This window comes from Odontesthes bonariensis, chromosome 12 (genome assembly GCF_027942865.1).
Source record: "Odontesthes bonariensis isolate fOdoBon6 chromosome 12, fOdoBon6.hap1, whole genome shotgun sequence".
In the NCBI taxonomy this organism is placed as follows: Eukaryota; Metazoa; Chordata; class Actinopteri; order Atheriniformes; family Atherinopsidae; genus Odontesthes; species Odontesthes bonariensis.
This window is the reverse complement of record NC_134517.1, coordinates 17,510,325-17,528,950: the sequence shown is the minus strand read 5'-3', so window position 1 is coordinate 17,528,950 and position 18,626 is coordinate 17,510,325. Positions and strand designations below refer to the sequence as shown.

Below are 18,626 nucleotides of genomic sequence, written 5' to 3'. Positions count from 1 at the left end.
CTTGAATACAGCCAAGTTTTCAGTTTTTTTTTTGTGAATGGCTAAATGGAAAAGAAAGCCACAGAACATTTTATTTTCATCACTTCGTCATTTTTCTTCGCATACAAAAAGGATGGGTCATCCGTTTTTGTTGGTCTCCAATTTGAGGACAGGAAACGGCGCACAAACTCTCTCGTGATCGCGTGCGATGAGCACCGCGATTCCTCTCATGAGTTCGCAAAGCTACGTCCACCAGACGGAGCAAATGAATTCAAGTCACGACTGGGGACTGAGCGACAGTGTGCTGACAGCTGAGAGCAACCCGCCAACTCGACAGGATCCCTGGGGTGCGTGGTGACAGCTCCCAGACAGGCCAGGAGCATGGTGAGAATGGTTTTAGATTCTAGGTTAACACACACACACTGACCGTTGTTTGACATCACATTTCATCTCTTTCACCAGTAAGCACAAAGAATTGACAAAAAACAAAGGTCATGGAGATTTGTTCTGCCTTTGCTGAAAGTTCTTTGTTTTTGCAGCACCAACTTGTGCATTTCGGGGGGGGGGGGGGGGGGGGGGCGGGCATCGGAATTCAAAAACGGACCGCGCCGAACTCCTACTTACCGAGTGTGTCTTTGATGTTCTTCACCAGCGAGCCCTTCTTCAGGCTGTTCTTGCGCTCCACGTAGTTCGACGGCACGTACCCCGTGTGGTTGCCGGCGTTGCGGACGAGCCACCACGTCTTCGAGTCGTCCAGGAGGAAGAGACGTTCGTTTTTGCGGATGTCAAGTTCCTGCTCCTGCTGGGCCGTGTAGTCCCACTTGGCTACAACAATCACCTCCTCCGTCATCTTTCATGGAGTCCCCCCTGTGGAAAAGAGGAGATGTGGGAGTGAGCTAAGAAATGCCACCAGAGATATAAAAGCTGCTTCGGTGGGTTTGTTTTTTATGAGGACACAAATCCAAAGCTTTATTTGTTCCAGATTTAGTGTTTAAGCTAAACTCATGTTTGTTTCCATATAAAAGGTTCATTGTTACACATCTGAAGAGAAGGAAAAACTTCCTCAATTGTAGACATTTTTTCAATAAATATCAAGGCTGGCCCGCCATTTTGCCAAAGGCCCCCCTCAGGCTGGCATGCAGGGACCAGACTCTGATCTTGAACGTTCTCAAAAAAATATTCCATTATATCAGTGGCCAAAAAAAACAAACAAAAAAAAATAAGAATCAAGAGACAAGAGGAGTTCACAAATAATCTTCTGTCGATGGGAAATTTCAGGCAGGGTTAATTTACCCTGCAAACATGCAGTGAGACGGCTCCGGAGCATTCTGATTATTCGCCTCTGGGCTTCACCTTTTATTTGCCAAGTGGCCCTTCCTAATCGCCACGATTCAATTCAACATTCCATTCTTTCCCCTTTTGTCTAATACAGTATTATGACCTAATTACAAAAACTCATGAGCTCATCCCAGGCGTACCCATCTTTCCATCCTTCAAGGTTGCCCACTCTCCTGTCTTCATATTTCCCGTCTACAGTCCTAAAGGTAGGCCACTTTCCTCAATGAATACTTCTGAAGTTGTGAGGTTTTACCTACAGGGCAATACACACAGTTGGTACGATGCATAGCTTGGCAAAACATCGACAGAAGTGTCACGTGACACTAAGAAAAGAAAGAAAAGGTTCATTTTAAGATGCATGTAAATGTGTGTCTGATCAAAATTGTACATCTTTTTGTAAAAATAGTTAAGTGTAAGCGTATATCAATACGGACAAATTCAGGTTCCGACATACTGCTCGACTCAGCTGTGCATATAGCAGCACGAACGATGAACTGTGCGTTAACACTGAACTGATAACTCCCAAGTGTCTCTCTTTATTAACAGCCCGTCACCTTGACCGGCCCTTCTCGGGTCTGTTCTCACTACTTCCGTTCGGATCTCCGGTGGCAGCAACAGAGATCAGAGGGAGGATTCCAGGAGCGGAATCACTGATGCACGGAAAAAAAGTGGGAGGTGGGAGGCATTCAGTAAATACGATAAACTGATCCTTTAACCGAGGACTTCCATGTGCCAAATTGCGAGCAGTGGTGGATACTAACAGGGCTGCAACATCTCATTAATGCATGCGTATTATTTATAAACACAGAATATATTATTGAGCCGTGTATGTAAGGCTCAGAACCGAAGTCATTCCAAAAATGATCCACTTTCATCCCTGCAGACAGCTTTAGAACTGCTCACACAGGGCGTTTAGCCTGGATATACCGCTGGTATGGGCACCAGCCTTATTAAATAAACAAGTTAAACGTTTGTGATGAAGAAAGTTGTGGTGATATAAAAGTCTATGAGAGTGAACTGAGGTCGTTAATGGTGTGATATTTTGGAACTTGTGTGTATTGAGTTTTTTATTTTATGCCGATATATATAGACATGTATTTAAGGGGAAGTTGTTTTGTTTTCCTAATGCCAATTTAAAAAGGAAAAAGAAAGCAATTTGATATCTCATGATGAATGTAAAAGTGGCCAAAGCTGAACTCTTAATTCTGTAGCAGCTGGTCATGAAGTGTGTTAAATTTTCATTTTAACACCCCTTTTTTAATTTTTTTTCCTGGGGGAAAAACCCCTACAGCCCCGAATGTTTGCTCAAGCTACAGACGCCCCTGGTCTCCCTCATGCATAAGCACAAGCCTGAAGAAGATGCAACGAAACGGCAACAGCTGAAAGCATTAAGTTTTACGATTGTAGATGCAGCTCTGAAAAAAACCAAACAAACAAACAACAACAAAAAAAAAAAAAAAAAACAGTGAAGCATTTCAAAACAGGCCACTTTGGCAGAGAGCCGAACCAACGCACAAAATGGATTTATGTGCTCGCTCAGTCTATGCACACAAGCACACCTTGCCTACTAGGTTTTTTTTAGACAGTCAGGGAGCGGTTACACGCTCTATTTCACCAGGCTCTGGATAAGGTCATCTGACATGGGTCAGCTAGACTACCTTACCGTTGAGGAACTGTGGACCTGGAACTACGCACGCAAGGACAAAGGAAAGTTTGATGTCATTTCTTGTTCAGTTAAAAATAAATAAATAAAAATAAAAACTCTCGTCATAAAAGCAATTTCACGGTATGAAAACCATCTGAGCGGACCAGTTCATGGCTGGCTCGAGCTTAACGAGGTCACCGCAATAAAGACGAGAAGAAAAACTGTTGCATGTTTTTGGCTGTGAAAGACAAAATACTCGCAGAGAGGATACAAAGATGAGAACAGAGTAAAAGAAGTGAATGTGTATGGCGAGATTTTGTGTTTAGCAATTAATCATCCAAAGAAATAAAAAAAAACTTTAACGTCGACTCTTTATCAGTAGCTGTTGTGACACACTGGTCAGCAGCAGCAACACGTTTGAAGTCAACAGTTAAACATAATATACAAGATAACAGAATAAAGCAGCAACAAAAATACCCTGTTATATGGAGCTGTTTATCATGGCACAAGGTGCAGTCATTTCTAGACACTTCCATTGATTCAGGATGAAAAGCCCTGCTGAGTCAAATGCAGTTAAAATGGAGAAAAACAGCCCCGATTGTGTGTAGGGAAGCTTGTGGAGGGGAGGGGAGGGGGGGGGGGGGGGGGGGGGTTCCTACGTTTTTAATGTATGCGTACAACAATAAATCGGTTTAACAAAAAAGAAAGATGCAGGGAGATACCTCTTGCAACAATGTACATTTCAATTCTTTAATGAGAGGCCACAGCACTGAGGAGAATAACGACTCATGACAAGTGTAGCTGTGCAAATTAGACCATATAAAAGATCCCATTGCTGGTCGAATTATTGATATCTTCTGTGTAGGCTACTTATGAAAGGCAAATGATGCCGCCCGTTTTTTCGACCTCATAGATTCAATTCCGCTTCGATTAAGCCACAACCGCAGTCAGTGAAAGCATCACTGAATGCATTTGACGGTCTCAAGCATCACTGAATGCATTTGACGGTCTCAAGCAGGAGCGGGGGTTGTGTGTCAATGCATGAGAACGTGTAATAGCTGCTTTCTAGCTCCGCAACGAGCAGCAACAGTTCAAGTGCGACAGTTTGCGCGGCGCGGCATAGCACTCGTGTATGTGCCTCGGCTTGCAGTTACTAAAGCTGTCAAACTGGATTGCTTCACGGGCTGGGACAAGGACAGCAAAGGTGAGGAGAGCAGGAGGAAGAGGGTTGTGCAACACTGTGAGAGTTTATGCGGAGTTCACCGCGGGTCAAAGCACTCAACTTTCCAGGATGCGACCATTTTTTTACTGGAGCGATAAAGGCGGCAGAAGGAAGAAGATTGAGAGGTCACTTTGACAGTTTGGAGAAGACAAAAGCAGCAGCTGGGATTCTTTGGAGAGTGCAGAAAACTGCAGTACAGATTTATGACAAGGTGAGGAGCGGTGACGTCAACTCTTCCAGGAGACAGGAGGTATGCGCGCATGCCTCTCTGAGCCTCAGGCTGCCGCCGCTGGAGTAGAGCTGGTCACCTCTTTCCTTTTGTTTTATTCCATGGATGGAAGAAAACTGGTGGCCAGCCAACTGGCAATATTCTCATTGATGTTTCACAGTTGTTGAATCGAAATATGGAGGATTCTCTCCGTCTCCGGTGACCGATGTGCTCATGCAGACCCTGCAGCTGAAAGTGGCTCTCATACATATTCTGCAGTTCAGTTAGTCTGAATGCAGAATACTGGCATTTTCAGGTCATGAGGCCTAATATGTCACTCATTTAGATGATAAGTAACCAGTTCGATGACTATCATCAACAACTGTTTGGGTTACAGAGTCTTGCTGCACCTTAAGGAACCTTATGGTCTTGCTAATTCCTCATTCTGCCCACATATGTCACACTCTGCGTTGTGTACACCACACTGACGGTGGATGGAACGCAATGCTTCACCACATGCTGAAAGCTTCATCAACAGACTTCTTGCTTGTGAGGATGTCACTGCACTCACAACAGCGAGTGTAGTTGCTATCGGCTCGACAAATACGGGGCTGCTGCTATGATCCCAAATGTGTAACACGGCGGTGTTGACAGGCAAACCACACATGTTGCCATGCATCTGCCTAAACTGCAATAGCTTTGTTCACCTTTCCAATTTTCCCTGATTCAGAGTGCATATACTGAATGCTTACTAAAAAAAACAGAAAGTACTGAGCCTCGACACTTGACATCAGCCTGGAAAGCTTATGTGCTGGACCGTGGATGGATCACATGGGTAACATCTATATGTGCAGCAGAGGTCAATTGTCCCTGGCCTCCTAATTTCCAGCGTCTCACCCATCTATTGCTTTTCCCAGGGATTCGGTGCACGTATCCTTTGACACGCTGGTGTCTACTGATACAAGGGCCTCTCATCATCTCCCCGTCTGCCACAGCAGGCCTCTGCCTGGATGGAATGCAACATCTGCCATTGTCAGACAGGGGCTGTGTTCGAAACCGCATACTACATACTTGCAAACTGCATACTGATCGATCAGACAGTATGCAGAGCGTTTATCCACAATGCATTTCGCTCCTACCCGAGCTGAAATCAGCCAGCCTGAAGCTGATTTCGCTTAAGCTGTAAACTCTAGCAAACTTTAGCAACATTTGAAACATTTTCAGGCGAGAAAGTAGTCGTTTAGATCCCCAACGTGTTGAAAATATGACAAAATACTGGCTATTTACAATTTTGTTCCGACGAATTCGGCGCTACTAAAGCTAGCCGTAGTGAGCAACACACTTCCGGTTATTTTCACAAAAAAAATACCTGTTGCCTTTTATCATAGGGAAAGCCATTACGATACAATTAGTGCTTTTGTTTTGAAAACAGGAAGTGAACCTACCCTCGTTGTAGCTAGCTTGAAATTGCCGTTTTGACAGGAAATGACGATCGGCGACGTCACGTTACGTTGCATCTTGGGTAGTTTGAGTATGAGTAGTAACCTCATGATGCATACCCAACATTTCGGTGAATCTAGTGTGCATCCGGGAACTTCTCGCTTACTCAAACTCGCATACTAACTCAAAAAGTTAGTATGAGTAGTGGGAGTAGTAGGAGAAGTATGCGGTTTCGAACACAGCAAGGGTCTCATAAACCTAGCTATCAATCGAACGACTGCAGCATTCTCCAAGGGCTCAACAGAGACTTGATGTTAGGAAGTGCGCTGAAGTAGAGTACGGGGTTCTTGTCCAGGGATTCGTGGTCCCGGTCCAGCCCTTTATGTTTTATCTGATTGCAGTGCTGCAGTTTTGCCCGAGCTGTTTTTGTGTGTCCGGACAGCATGTCAAATTGTCCTTCCTTCTCTGGTAGAAGCACAGAGGGTTCGGAGTCTGAAGGCCCACTGTGTTCTCTTTAAAGTTTTAGTCATGACTGGACCCGAGTGGTGAAAAAGGTTTTACTATCACGGACCATTGTAGACATTAGGGCAACAAATTTTACATTAACGCACAAGAGAATTTAAAAAAAAAAAAAAATAGAAAAAAAAAATGTAGTAATATGCATTTAGTGCCATTCTTTTGATCATCACCCGGTAAATTTCATCAACGTGAAAGCTCGAGCTCAACTGTACCTCCCTTGAGAGGTGTTTTAAAGTTTAGAGGATGTATTCATCAGTAGCTTGGCTTTAAATTGACACAAAAATATTGTGTTTACTTGCGCCGACCCAAATGCTCGAAAGGTCAAACTGCTGCAATGTCAACGGATGTCCAAATCAATACATGTACGCTTCTGAGTCAGACAGCTATCCATTAGATATGGATTATCACAAAAATCCCAGATAACCCATAAAATAATATCCAACAATATTTTTAGACAAGAACATCTGGGCTTAGCGCTTCTATGCTCTCATGTAATCAACATTACCAAAACGTTCGCAGAGGGTCAGCTGTGAATGAACACAAATGGGTCGATTTACAAGTTGTAACTAATCTAGCAACGTTTTGAAGTAATAAAGGGGTCTGAACAATTTCAAACGTCACGCTGTTTGTAGGGGCATCTGTCAAGGTCATTTGGCGTTTCCCCTCTTCATTTCACAGTGTAAACAAACCGCTCCACATTCGTTTGGAGGCGAACGAGACCCACTATTTAAGCTTGGAGTTACTCCTCATGGCTGGTCCATGGAAAATGTTACAACTTTAGTTCAATTGGCGTACAAAAACTAAACCTAAAACAATTGGGTAATTTAAGTAAGGGGTTTAAACTGTCACAAAATGCGTGTGGAAAAACAAGTCATTATCTTATCGCAAACCCTTTAAGCCATTACATCAGCATTACATCTTTTCTCGTTAGGTGGAGTGATGGCTGCCGCTCCAAATGATGTCCATTTTCCCCCGTGGCTATCATGTGGGCACCTGTATCGCTTCTCATTGTGATGCTTGCATCATAAACGACAGGAGAAACCAACAAGGCAGCCAGGAATCAACCCCAAAGTCTTGCGTCATTCTGGCAAAAACACGATCCGGAAATGTGACGAAAAACACTTTTCCCACCTGAAAATGCACACCAAAGAGAAAACAAACTCGGCCGGGACAGAATGAGTTTAAAAAAACAGAAAAGCTTCTGAGCTAATGCCCCGCATGACCCCTCATCCCTCTGCAAAAGAGTTAAAAGAGGATAGATGAGCGACAAACTGCTGAGCTGGGCTTCACTGACACTTCACAACTCCCTTCACTGAGGGGGGGAATGTTCGAGGCCCTTTCAACTGCGCACAAAGAGAGGGAAAGTAAAAGAGGATTACAAAAAAAAGGGGGGGGGGGGGGTGTAGTTAAAGAAAAAAAAAAAAAAAAAAGTCTGGCGGAGCTTTCTGTGTTTGGCATTCAGGTCAAAGATGGACAAAATTCAGCCAATGAGAGAACATTTCCACCTCCCCCTCAACTCCACACTGTTTGCAGTAGCTTCTCACAGGAAAGAAGAGGACTGCCTTACTACTGGCAATCAGTGTCAGAAGCATTTGGAGTGAACTGAACAGTGAAACGGGAGGAAGCCAAACTTACTGTTACAGTCACTCTGGACAAAGCTCTGCGATTTAAAGAGACTTACTTGTCGTCCTAACAAGATGATTTGTCTCCAACTACAAAAAAGTCCAGAGTGGATTTCAATGCCTTTCCCATGCAGTCAAGAATAAGAATGTTTACCACATGTTTGCCTGCTGCTGCCACATTTCCCCTGATTTTATGAGTCAAAAAAACATCTGACATTTACACCCCCCCCCACAAAGAGCTTTCAGTCCGCAACTGATGCATTTTTACAAACAGGCCAGAGGGTGTGGTGTATGACAAGAGTCCATCTGCTTTCCTGTGATGTGGCCGATGTTTGCTCCTCTTCTGTTTTCAGGGGACAGAATGGGTGCTCTACACATGGATGCCATCAAAATTATAATAATTAATTTTTTTTTTTTTTTTTTTTTAAAGTCCCAACCCCAAGCCACTAAAGTTCAACATCAAGAGCGCTTTTCTGTTGTTAGTTAAAAATAGGTGTGAGAAGCGGAAACCCAGACCACACAAACAGCCAGCCCTGCAACCAACAGACCATTTGACTAAACATTTGAGCCTCCTAATCCATCATAACTGTTTGTGAAGAAGATCAAAACAACAGCCCATTTTATGATCATAACAGTCAGCAAGCTTTCATGAGAATTACTCGTCTCTTTTCTCCTGGATTTCCCCTGGGATGCCGATATTTTGTCAAGTTCACCCTCTTTCAGCACACCGTCAATTTATATTTATTATCGGCAGCTTTTATTTCATCTAATTTGATGCTATGATATGCTGCAGGTTTTTTTTTTTTTATCAACACTAAATGGCAGGCCCTTTAGGTGTACTTCTGTTTAAATGTGGAATATAGCTAAAAGTGGACTGGACTAAGCTAATGGCAAATAAGTTGTTTTAAAAGAAACATTCCAATGTGGAAGACTGAGCTTTGGAAGTTGTGAAGCAGGAGGTCAATATATCCACACTTTTAGAATCTACAAACACCAGATCCATCTATTCCCATAAAGCTAAGTCAGCTGTGTATGATATTTGCAGTAGTTAGCTGAATACACTCCTGATATCAATTCTGTCTAAAAATATGCGTTGCTGAGCACGCTTCATTACACAGCAACCTCCAAACAAAGTTAATAAAGTTTCCTTTTAACCCTTGGACTACTAGAGTCACATACTCTTTCTGCTGTAGCGCTGAAGCTACTAACTGTTCTTGTGAGCCCCTACATGACCTCCGCTGGAGCGTGGATGTTTAGCACAGACGATTTCGCAGAAGTACTTCACGAAATCTTATAGGTCAGCTCGTATTAAACTTTTGGCTGGTGAAGTATTCTCGTGGGAAACCATCGAATGAAATGCCAACAAAACAAACAGTGACTTTAACACCTGTGAAGGAAGAGGCATAAGTAGTAGTACCAGACATGAACAACACCCACTGTGTTTGGAAAAGATTTCATCGCTGACAACTAGGAATTCCTGTGCATGCGATATGTATGGAATTTATGTGACCAGCATCTTAAGAAACTCCACTATTTCTGGCCATTGATTGTTCTCGATTCTGCCTTCTGGGAGAAGGCTTTTTTTTTCTGCATGGCTGCTAAACCAAACATACCAAAGACTATGCATTGTCACTTTAAAGTATGAGTGCAATAATCCTCACACTTCTTTTAAAAAAAAAAAAAAATATTTTATTGTCCTCATGTACAGCTGTTTATATGGAGCTCTGTGTCTGAAATAAAAGGTAGATGGTGATGTCATCGAGCACCGTTTTATCAGCGCTTTTAAAAGTATCTTGTAAGTTTTCACGGTCGGCTTTATGCTGGATGAAAATGAAAAGGAAATTTCAAATATCATCAGGAACATAACTTGGTTACAGTCCTGCCAACAGTACTTAAAAGACTTAAAGAAAAACCAAAACAAACAAACAAAAAATAAATAAATAAATATATTTTTTAGGGCATCCGGAGCCGAAATAAATAAATATAAAGTACGAGGTAATGCTAAAATGCCAAATACTCCTCAGTTGTAAGGATTTGCTGCTTCTCTGTGTTACACGATGCCACATTTACAATCTCCGGATTTTGGATAACTCATTTATTCACCAAAACAGGCAGTCTGATATTGGACATGCTAACAGACTAAATAATTAGTTGTGGGCACAAAAGGCAAATGAATAGATCAAACAATTGGCAAATATGGGGCCAGTTTTCACCATTTAATTAAGCATCTAAGAAAGGTCACACCAGTTTACCAGTGAATGCCACTAATGCAGAATCCCCATTTTCCTTGTTAGACCCCCCCCCCAATCTGCTTTTTTTCCCAAGCAATTTTTCACGCGTCACTTTCATTTTCTGTCGTCACTTCTCCCTTTCTCTCTCTCTCGTGGAGCCAAGATTGTCTCGCCAACTCTCCATGACAACAATCACTGGGTGGTCCATTTTTCACTGGCAGGGGGCATTACCCAAAGAATTTGACTTTTACACCACCCCCCACCCTTCGATTTTTGACATTCATTTAAGAGGGATCAACCTCACGTCGGCTCTGCACCCACAAGGTGACGGGTTTAACCATTAAAGACCAAATGACAGGACAACGGTAGCCATGGCCAATTTATTCATCTGACAATTCATCAGGCTGATCATCTGCAATTTTGAGACTGCAGTTATTTTACAAGACAATTAAACAGGGAAAACGCTGACTTTTCTGCAGAGTGGAGAGTTAGTATGGCTGCTATTAAATGATCTTCTTTTGTTGCTGCAGCTCTACAGATGTTGTGTTTAATCTCAGAAACTGCGACATATATTCCACATCCTGTATTCAACGTTCCAGTGGCATGAACAAGCATCGCCCACAGTTCTGCATCTGCTCTGTTAAAAGGAAACAGTTTGGAGGATCACGTCGGATTCGGCTGGTACACGACAGCATAGCATGTGACCTTGAGGGTGAGCCATCGTCAACTATTTGTTGTTTTTCCAGGAAATGATGAACACTGACACTTTTGAGGAGGACTAAAAGAAATATTCAACTTTTTTTTTTTTTTAAAAAGGTGACGATACTTACAGCACTGAAATCCTCCCTTAGTCCTCTTTTGTTTTTCTCTCCTTTTTGATGGGAATAAGGAGCAGACTTCAAAACCTTGGCAGTTTATTTATTTTTTAATACTCCAACTTCAACTACTTCCTTAAAGCTGCAGTCTGCAGGATTTGTTGTTGTCATACGTAAAGTCCTAATTTTTGGCATTTTAAGAGTTTACATGATCTATCAGAACGCTTGAAGTTGAAAACGGTGACCTCCGTAGTCGCAAAATGCAAGAAATGCTTCTTTTTTAACCGAAAAATAAAAAGTTATTCAACTTCCTGTCCCGCCCCATCAAAACACATGAGAACTTGTGCACGTCTACGTGCACGCCAGATGCGCGTACACGACTCCTCATTCATCAACTCACCTGTCATTTGCGATCATGGAAGACACAGTAAGTAGACTAGCCCGTAATGAAGTTCAATAGTCTAGATAAATAAGCGTGGGGACGAGCCTACCTTGTATCGCGCGTGCACAATCGGTGATTGACAGGCAGCAGAGCCCAGCTCGTAACCTGATTGGTTACCTTTTACCGGTCCGGTCTGCAATTTTGTAAACAAACCTGCTGGCTTTGGAGGGACCTAGCGGGACATATAGGGGACCTAGAGAACTCATTTTTTTTTTGTATTGGGGTATTTAATGTACTACTTTCAGAATCCCCGGACAGTTCCAGGCATTATGCTTGAAAAAGAGTTGCAGACTGCAGCTTTAACCCATTTAAGCCGGGAAAGCATTGCCTTTAAAAGCATTTCTACCTTTAAAGCCGGGGGCGCCGTTGCGTTATTCTACCATTAAGGCCGGGAAAGCGTACGTCTTTTTCAGACGGTAGCGATTGTGAGGAGTTTCTTGGCTTTGATGATGAAAGTGCTGACCCAATTGATCGCGATTTATGGCTAGCACATATGTTTGAAGATGACAATAACGACGAGGATGATTTTGAATGAGAGTGGAAGACTGACAATTACCACCGTAATTGACGGAGAGATTTCAACCGCACACCAGGGGTGAAAGTCGATTTACCTGCAGATGCCATACCGTTGCAGGCATTTAATCATATTTTTACTGAGGAGCTTTGGGCGCATCTCGTTTCCGAGACGAATAGATACAGTGACCAGGTACTTCAGACTCCAGCTCGAGCAAAGATGGCAAGGTGGTCACACGTAACTGTGCCGGAGATGAAAACGTTTATTGGAATGTGTATGGGCATGGGACTCCTTGTGCTGCCAGTACGAAGAGATTACTAGCGATAAAATAAATAGATAAATAAATAATTTAAATATAAAATTAAATTTTATTTTATTACTACTGTCTAATTGAAAATAGCACTGTTCCTGCACTTTACTTTTTATTTTATTACCGTTTTTTTAATTGAAAATAGTGCTGTTCCTGCAATTTACTTTTTACATTTTCTATTTTCGTGAAGGTGTATGTAAATAAACTCAATTTCCAAAGAAAGCCACAGGTGTAAGCTCTCAAATACTTTTTGACACAATTGCTGAATTTCCAGAAAAACTTCAGGTTTTAGGGGGTCTTTCTGAAATTGCCCATAGGTTTTCCAGGCATTCTTTTCCAGGCGTTTTAGGCCTAAATGGGTTAACAGTGTGGTTGTTGTCAGCTTTGCACACTTCCCTGCACTCTAAACACACAACGGGACACCTCTACTGAGCAGCCTGTTCTCAGTAAATCTAATTACTCAGACATCTGTGCACAACCTCCCTTCTTCAAGAAATTACTCATCAGCATAGTTTTTCTTGCGTCTTTTTTTTTTTTTGTCGTTGTTGCACAACTGGTTCATGAATGAGAGAAAAATGCTGTCACCATCTTTAACTCTGCGATCACCTGGTATCCGTGGCCCCTGGCAGAAGAACAAAAGGTAAGCGCTGTATAGCACAGCAGCGCAGCTTTGATCTGCAATGCCAACATTTCCCATGTACTGGAACAGATAGAAAAGCACCCGAGGTGATTGTGCATTCGCGTCTGCGACAAAGCGGAAGTGGACGAGGAGTAACGGAGAGGGTGTAAAAAGGGTCAAATAAACAGATCATCATAAAGCACATCTCTAAGCACATTCTCTCTGTCTGACCTAAACCACTGCCCGAAAAGAAAGAATTAGAAAAACAAGTGTTCACGTGGAATGAAAAATGTGTGTCGCAAGAGAGGAAGCGACCACTTTGCTCATTTGTTTTGGGAGGAGAACGTAAATAAGACAGCTGTTACTCCTTTTAATAAGGCAACCGACAACATGGCGCGTGGCCCTCTGGGGCGGCGCCGTCAAAGTCCGAAGACACAAACCAAAACAAAAAGGGGCACGGCTGAGCTTTGAATGCAACTTCTAACAATGCTCAGCATCTCAGCCGGATGTTGGAGAAGCTAATAGGTTTGATGCTTTACCGCCACTCTCGTTTCCAGATATCTTGAGTTATCTTACGTCAGTTTAAGTAAGCAATAAAGACACAAATAACAAGTCATTAAATCATTATCAAACGCGTTCTTCTGTTAAATGACGGCCAAAACAGATAAAAACATGTAAGCGATGACTAAATGACACTCGTCACAGTGTAGTCACAGAGAAGAGCAGACTGAACGAAACAAAAGAAAACATAGGAACAAGAGATTTAGAGAGTTAAATATGGGCATTGATCTTTTAAATCAAATTAAAAATGCCCACGAGGACCCTTTGTTTTCAAACTGAAATGTGGACATCACTCTTAACGAGCCTTGAGACAAAGTCCGTCTGTTGCCTAAATATAGAGAGAAAGCGAGAGAGGCATATAATGAATGGAATGACACCATCGGAAAAAAATGGCTGCAGGATACGCAGAGAACAAATGATGCGCTACGCTATAATGAACAGCCTTACAGGCCAGAGGCGGCGCGCATTTCAACAGAGCAGTTTCTTACTGGCTTGCAAATTGAACTTTTGATTAAGCGTAGCCTCGGAAATCCAATAGAGAAAACACCGGCAGCCAAACAAGCTGCGAACTTCAGCTTTTTCCTCAAAACTTAGAAAGTCAACACAGCAGACGAGCCGGCCAACGTTCACATAAGGGAAGCGACACAACCAGTGAGACAGAGGGGATGTAAACACAACTGTGACACTATAAACGATGAGGGAAGTAAGATGGATTCTCTAAAGAAAGTATGAAGACAAACATCACCACGCGTCTTTACCAATTTCCAGTTTTCACCATGTAAAATTAAAAAGTTGTCTGAACAACTTCTCGATGAGGCTGCCGAGAGCTGCAGCGGTAATGAAAGCAGGACAAATACAGCAGATATGAAAATTACCCTGGATACACGCTCTTCATTTTTTTTTTTTTTTTTTCCAGACTTTATTATGCTGTAATCCCATGAAACAAGGAATCTAATTAGTCACAACGGGAACAGTGCGCCAGTTCTGCAAATTGGCAATCAGCTCATTGTTGCTTTATGCTGAAACGATGACAGTGCTGGGGTGAGTTGAGGCTAAAATGGAGCTGGGCCTTCGGAGATGACTACACACGGTGTTTAAGTCATTGTGTTGTTTCTAACTCTCTCTGAGGAAGATCATTGCACATGCAAGCATAGCCCAATTCACTGCACATATGTGAAGGTTTATAACCATCTCTGCGGTCAAATGCCGCCATGTCCAACAGGTATAAAGAACGTGTGCGATCAATACATTTAAATTATGTCCTTTAAGAAAGTCTTAAGTTGTCTAAAGTGACCTGCAAATTAAAGCAATAACTATTAAAGATTTATAGTAAGTGACGACTAAGAACTACGGTCTTATGAGTTGTTAGAGTACGACAATGACAAGGTCATGTTTAACGAGCTCCGACTCCCACAAGCCGAGCCGAGAATATCTGGTGACTTTTCCTGTTACCTACAGCTTCCTCTCAAGCACACAACTTATCTCTTGACCACTTCCTAGCAATGATAAAAAAAAATAAATAAATAAGTAAACCATATTTCTTTCCATCAAAGCAGTTTGAAGATGAGATCCAACACGTCAATGGAAAATCCAAATAATGGTCTAGTTTCACTGTATTTGGAAATGAAACCTACACGAATCATGTTCTGAGACACATGCACTACACACAAAAAGAACCCATAAACAGTAGAGGTAATGGAATAAAAAAAAAAATTGTTTGTGATGTGAAAAATGACACTTGGGCAGTAATTTGAGATACAATGAGCCGGCTGCTCCGAATATTCCGCATGCATTAGTGTTTACCTTTTTGTTGGGAATGTTCAGGGAACAGCCGGGGGACGAAAGCTGGTAAAAACAAAACTATAACTAAAAGGGTTCCTCTCTCAAAGATACTGACTCTAGAATTAGATGCAGGCAGTCTTATTCATTTACATATATCTGCAAGGATGTTCCCTGAAGTAACAAATAATGGGGAGCAATTTTGTTTTGGTTAATGAGGCAACAAGAGATGACTGCAGGGTCCATGCCTTGCACTAATGCCTCACTCGCATCGTTTGTAATGAACATACAGGTAGTATCATCACCAGTTACAAAATGTTGTATGATCACCTTTATAAAGAAATGGCTGACGAACTTAATCTAAAAAACATCTACGTTGGGAGTCATTTGCACTGCCCAGATAGGCCATAAGAAATGCTCGTCCTCTGCTCTTCTTTCTCATCGAACACAAACCATATTCGACTATATTCCAGCTTGAGATTTACCTTCTCTTTGTGCTCTCTGTTTCACCGGCTTTCCTTCGCTACTCCCTTGGCTACGGATCTGAATTATTCCCTTTGATCAGATGCAACCTCGAGGCTCCCGAGAGAGATCAGAGTGATGTAGTATTAGCAGTACAGGAAGACGGGCACGGTGCAGAGCAGACCTGTTGAATATCCGCAACCAAAAATCGTCCACACACAGATGATCTATCCAGGATCAACTGTAGATTGGACAGCCACCGTTGTTTTATTTTTACACAGTGAAGCACCATAAACCACAAAGAGCAGAATACACAAGATGATAAATATGAGTCATGTCTGGGCAAATGTTTTTCGGATTAAGAGCATACCCTCAATCTCATTTGCGTGTTTGGATAGAAAAGTTTGAGAATATTGATTGTTTCTTTTGTTGTTGGCATACCACAAGCATTGCGATTCCTCCAGGAGTCAAAGACAATCACACCCAGGGTCAAGAAAGTTTGCTAAAGCATTACAGGGATCTTCGGTGTTGCCACCAAGTGCACTAATGGGTTCTATTTTTAGACCCATTAGTGCACTTAAAGGAAAACATTAAAACACACAGATGGCAATAAATGGACATGTTATATCCAGTTTAAGATAATATCACTGCATTTTTCTTTTCAAAAGAACAAAAATGCAACACTGAAAACAGAGTAAACGAATAACCCGGGGCAGAATCAGACCAGAAATACTCTCAAAACCCAAAGAACAGGAATGAGTTACTGCACCTGTGCACAATGAGGACGTTAACTATTGAAATGGGAGCATTTTTATCTAAACTGAAGCATAAATCACATCTGTTTGACTCGCTTTAATCTGGATTAGGGATCTCAAGACCTGAGAGACGGCAGAAGCCTGTCCGCACTAACACTGTAGTTAAAATAAAAAGCGCCTTTGCGAGGACTCATACATCTAAGGGAACTCCACCTTCCGCTTCCCGCCTTCTGGCAGACAGATCAGATGGATTATCTCTGGAAATGGCCGTACCAGAAAAGGTGAGAAATCTCGAGGTGTTAGGGAGGAGAATTTAAAGAGAAGACATTTTCTGTGACATTTTACAATTTTTCCATTTCCCTTTGAATGGCATGTTGAATGAGCATTTTGTTCCATGACTCACTGGGGACAAAAAATAAAAAAACTATCTATATTTATCCGGGTTCTCTAAGACACATGGGAACTCTGTTGAAGGGAGACTGAGCAGAGAGCTTTTGCTGGGGTTTCACTGGTCTTTCTTGTTCGTGTTTGTTTGTCTCTGTTGCGTAACCTTCTGACGTCAGAGCCGCTGGGGTCACAACATCAGTATGTTTGAACCAGAAGTCAAAGCAGTGCCGCTAATTTTCCTTTCAGTGAATATGTAGATGAGAGTCAAGTGTCACATTTTGACTTCACGTCAACAGTGATTGCTGTAAGCCTGCACTCGTTCGACAACATTCTCTTTTACTTATCATTTTATTATCTCCATATTTCAAACTGGGGACTCGTGGTCAGTTAAAAATAAAAAAGATATAATATATATATATTTTTTTAAATCACTTTGGGTTCTACTGTGCGCACGCATGACAGAATATTCTCTGACCACTTTGGGAAAATTGATACCACTGTCGTGCATGTCAGTTGAAAGTGAACCTGCAGGCAGCAGCTGCTGGGCTTCACATAAAGACAGGAAACCGGGGGAAAGCAGCCAAACTGGCTCCGAGCTAAAGAGCAATTTAATAATAAATGGTTAATATTTAATTCAACAACGTTCAATCCCGTCTTGGAGATCTGTAAAAACATCCAGTGAGGATTTTTGGGGCATGGTTGGCCAGGCCTATTCTTGAATGGGCTGGTTTCCTAGCAACCTGGGTGACTATACGACTCCAGAACCTTCGCATCCAATGTTCAGAATGAGTGGTGATAATTTCTAAAATATTGAAACGCATCACATTTTTTGTCAGGCAACTCAAGAAGGAAGTATCTGTCTGTTCTGGCATGTTCCACTGTGTCCACCAGCCGTTCTTCAGCTCTGCTGTTTGGTCAATTGCGGAAAAAGATGTCCAAGTTTTTAGACATCAGTGCCCCAACAACTCAGCCAGTCTGCTGCACAGCAAGACTCGCATGCATGTAAACATTTTAGTTTGACCAAAACTAACACCAACACTCTCATTATGTGGTTGAGGACTGAATCCCTCCTGCATGTACACACTGAACTACTCTGAAATGTGCCCACGAGCTCAGAATACGCCTTTTGCTTCTCTTTGTGCAAAAAGTTGCGTGTAAATTGATGATAACACGGCGAGAGTCTCCTCTCATTCATATATATTTTTCTGAGAAGGCTAGCGGGACCAGAGTGTTGAACATTGGACATACCTGTCAATAACTCGATTCCACTCCTGTGCGTGTATACCAGGACTAAATGGGCCGTCACCAACTGTGCATGTAACCCTGCTGACCGTTACAGCTGCAGCCAAAAACAATAGAAACAAAAAAATAAACCACAATGGTAAAAGGAAAACAGCCACCATAGGTGGCATTCAGGTTGAATTCCAGGCCAAAGTAGTCAAACGTAGAGAAAAATCAAGCTTTTAAGGTTAACACACTTTTGCCACCTTTGTTGCCATTAATGCATCTCATCTCTGTTCACTGCTTTGGCTAAAAAAGCAAACTGTTTAAATACGTTCTCTTTCCATTTGAGCTCCTGAGCTCCTAATATGGTTTTCTACCCTGCAGGATTCCATAGCTTGACATTTTCCAACAACACTCCACCGCAGCTTCTTGTGAATTAATGTGGCTCGAACACACAATAGCACTTTCTGCCTCTCCGACATGGCAGATGATATCACTCCTTCCACATAAAACCCTGAACCACCACGCTCAGCAGTCATCTGCCGGCAGCTCGC

The 18,626-nt window shown here is 42.3% G+C and overlaps 1 protein-coding gene across 1 annotated transcript in view; it reads right to left on the bottom strand.

Moving 5' to 3' along the window:
• Window positions 1-18,626, bottom strand: part of LOC142396527 (cytoplasmic protein NCK2-like) — a 40,273-nt gene that overhangs the window by 9,458 nt on the left and 12,189 nt on the right. Inside the window, exon 2 of the mRNA XM_075479375.1 lies at window positions 604-846. Within this exon, the coding sequence (XP_075335490.1) occupies window positions 604-829 (226 nt within the window). The 5' untranslated portion in view covers window positions 830-846. The remainder of the gene's footprint in view (window positions 1-603; window positions 847-18,626) is intronic.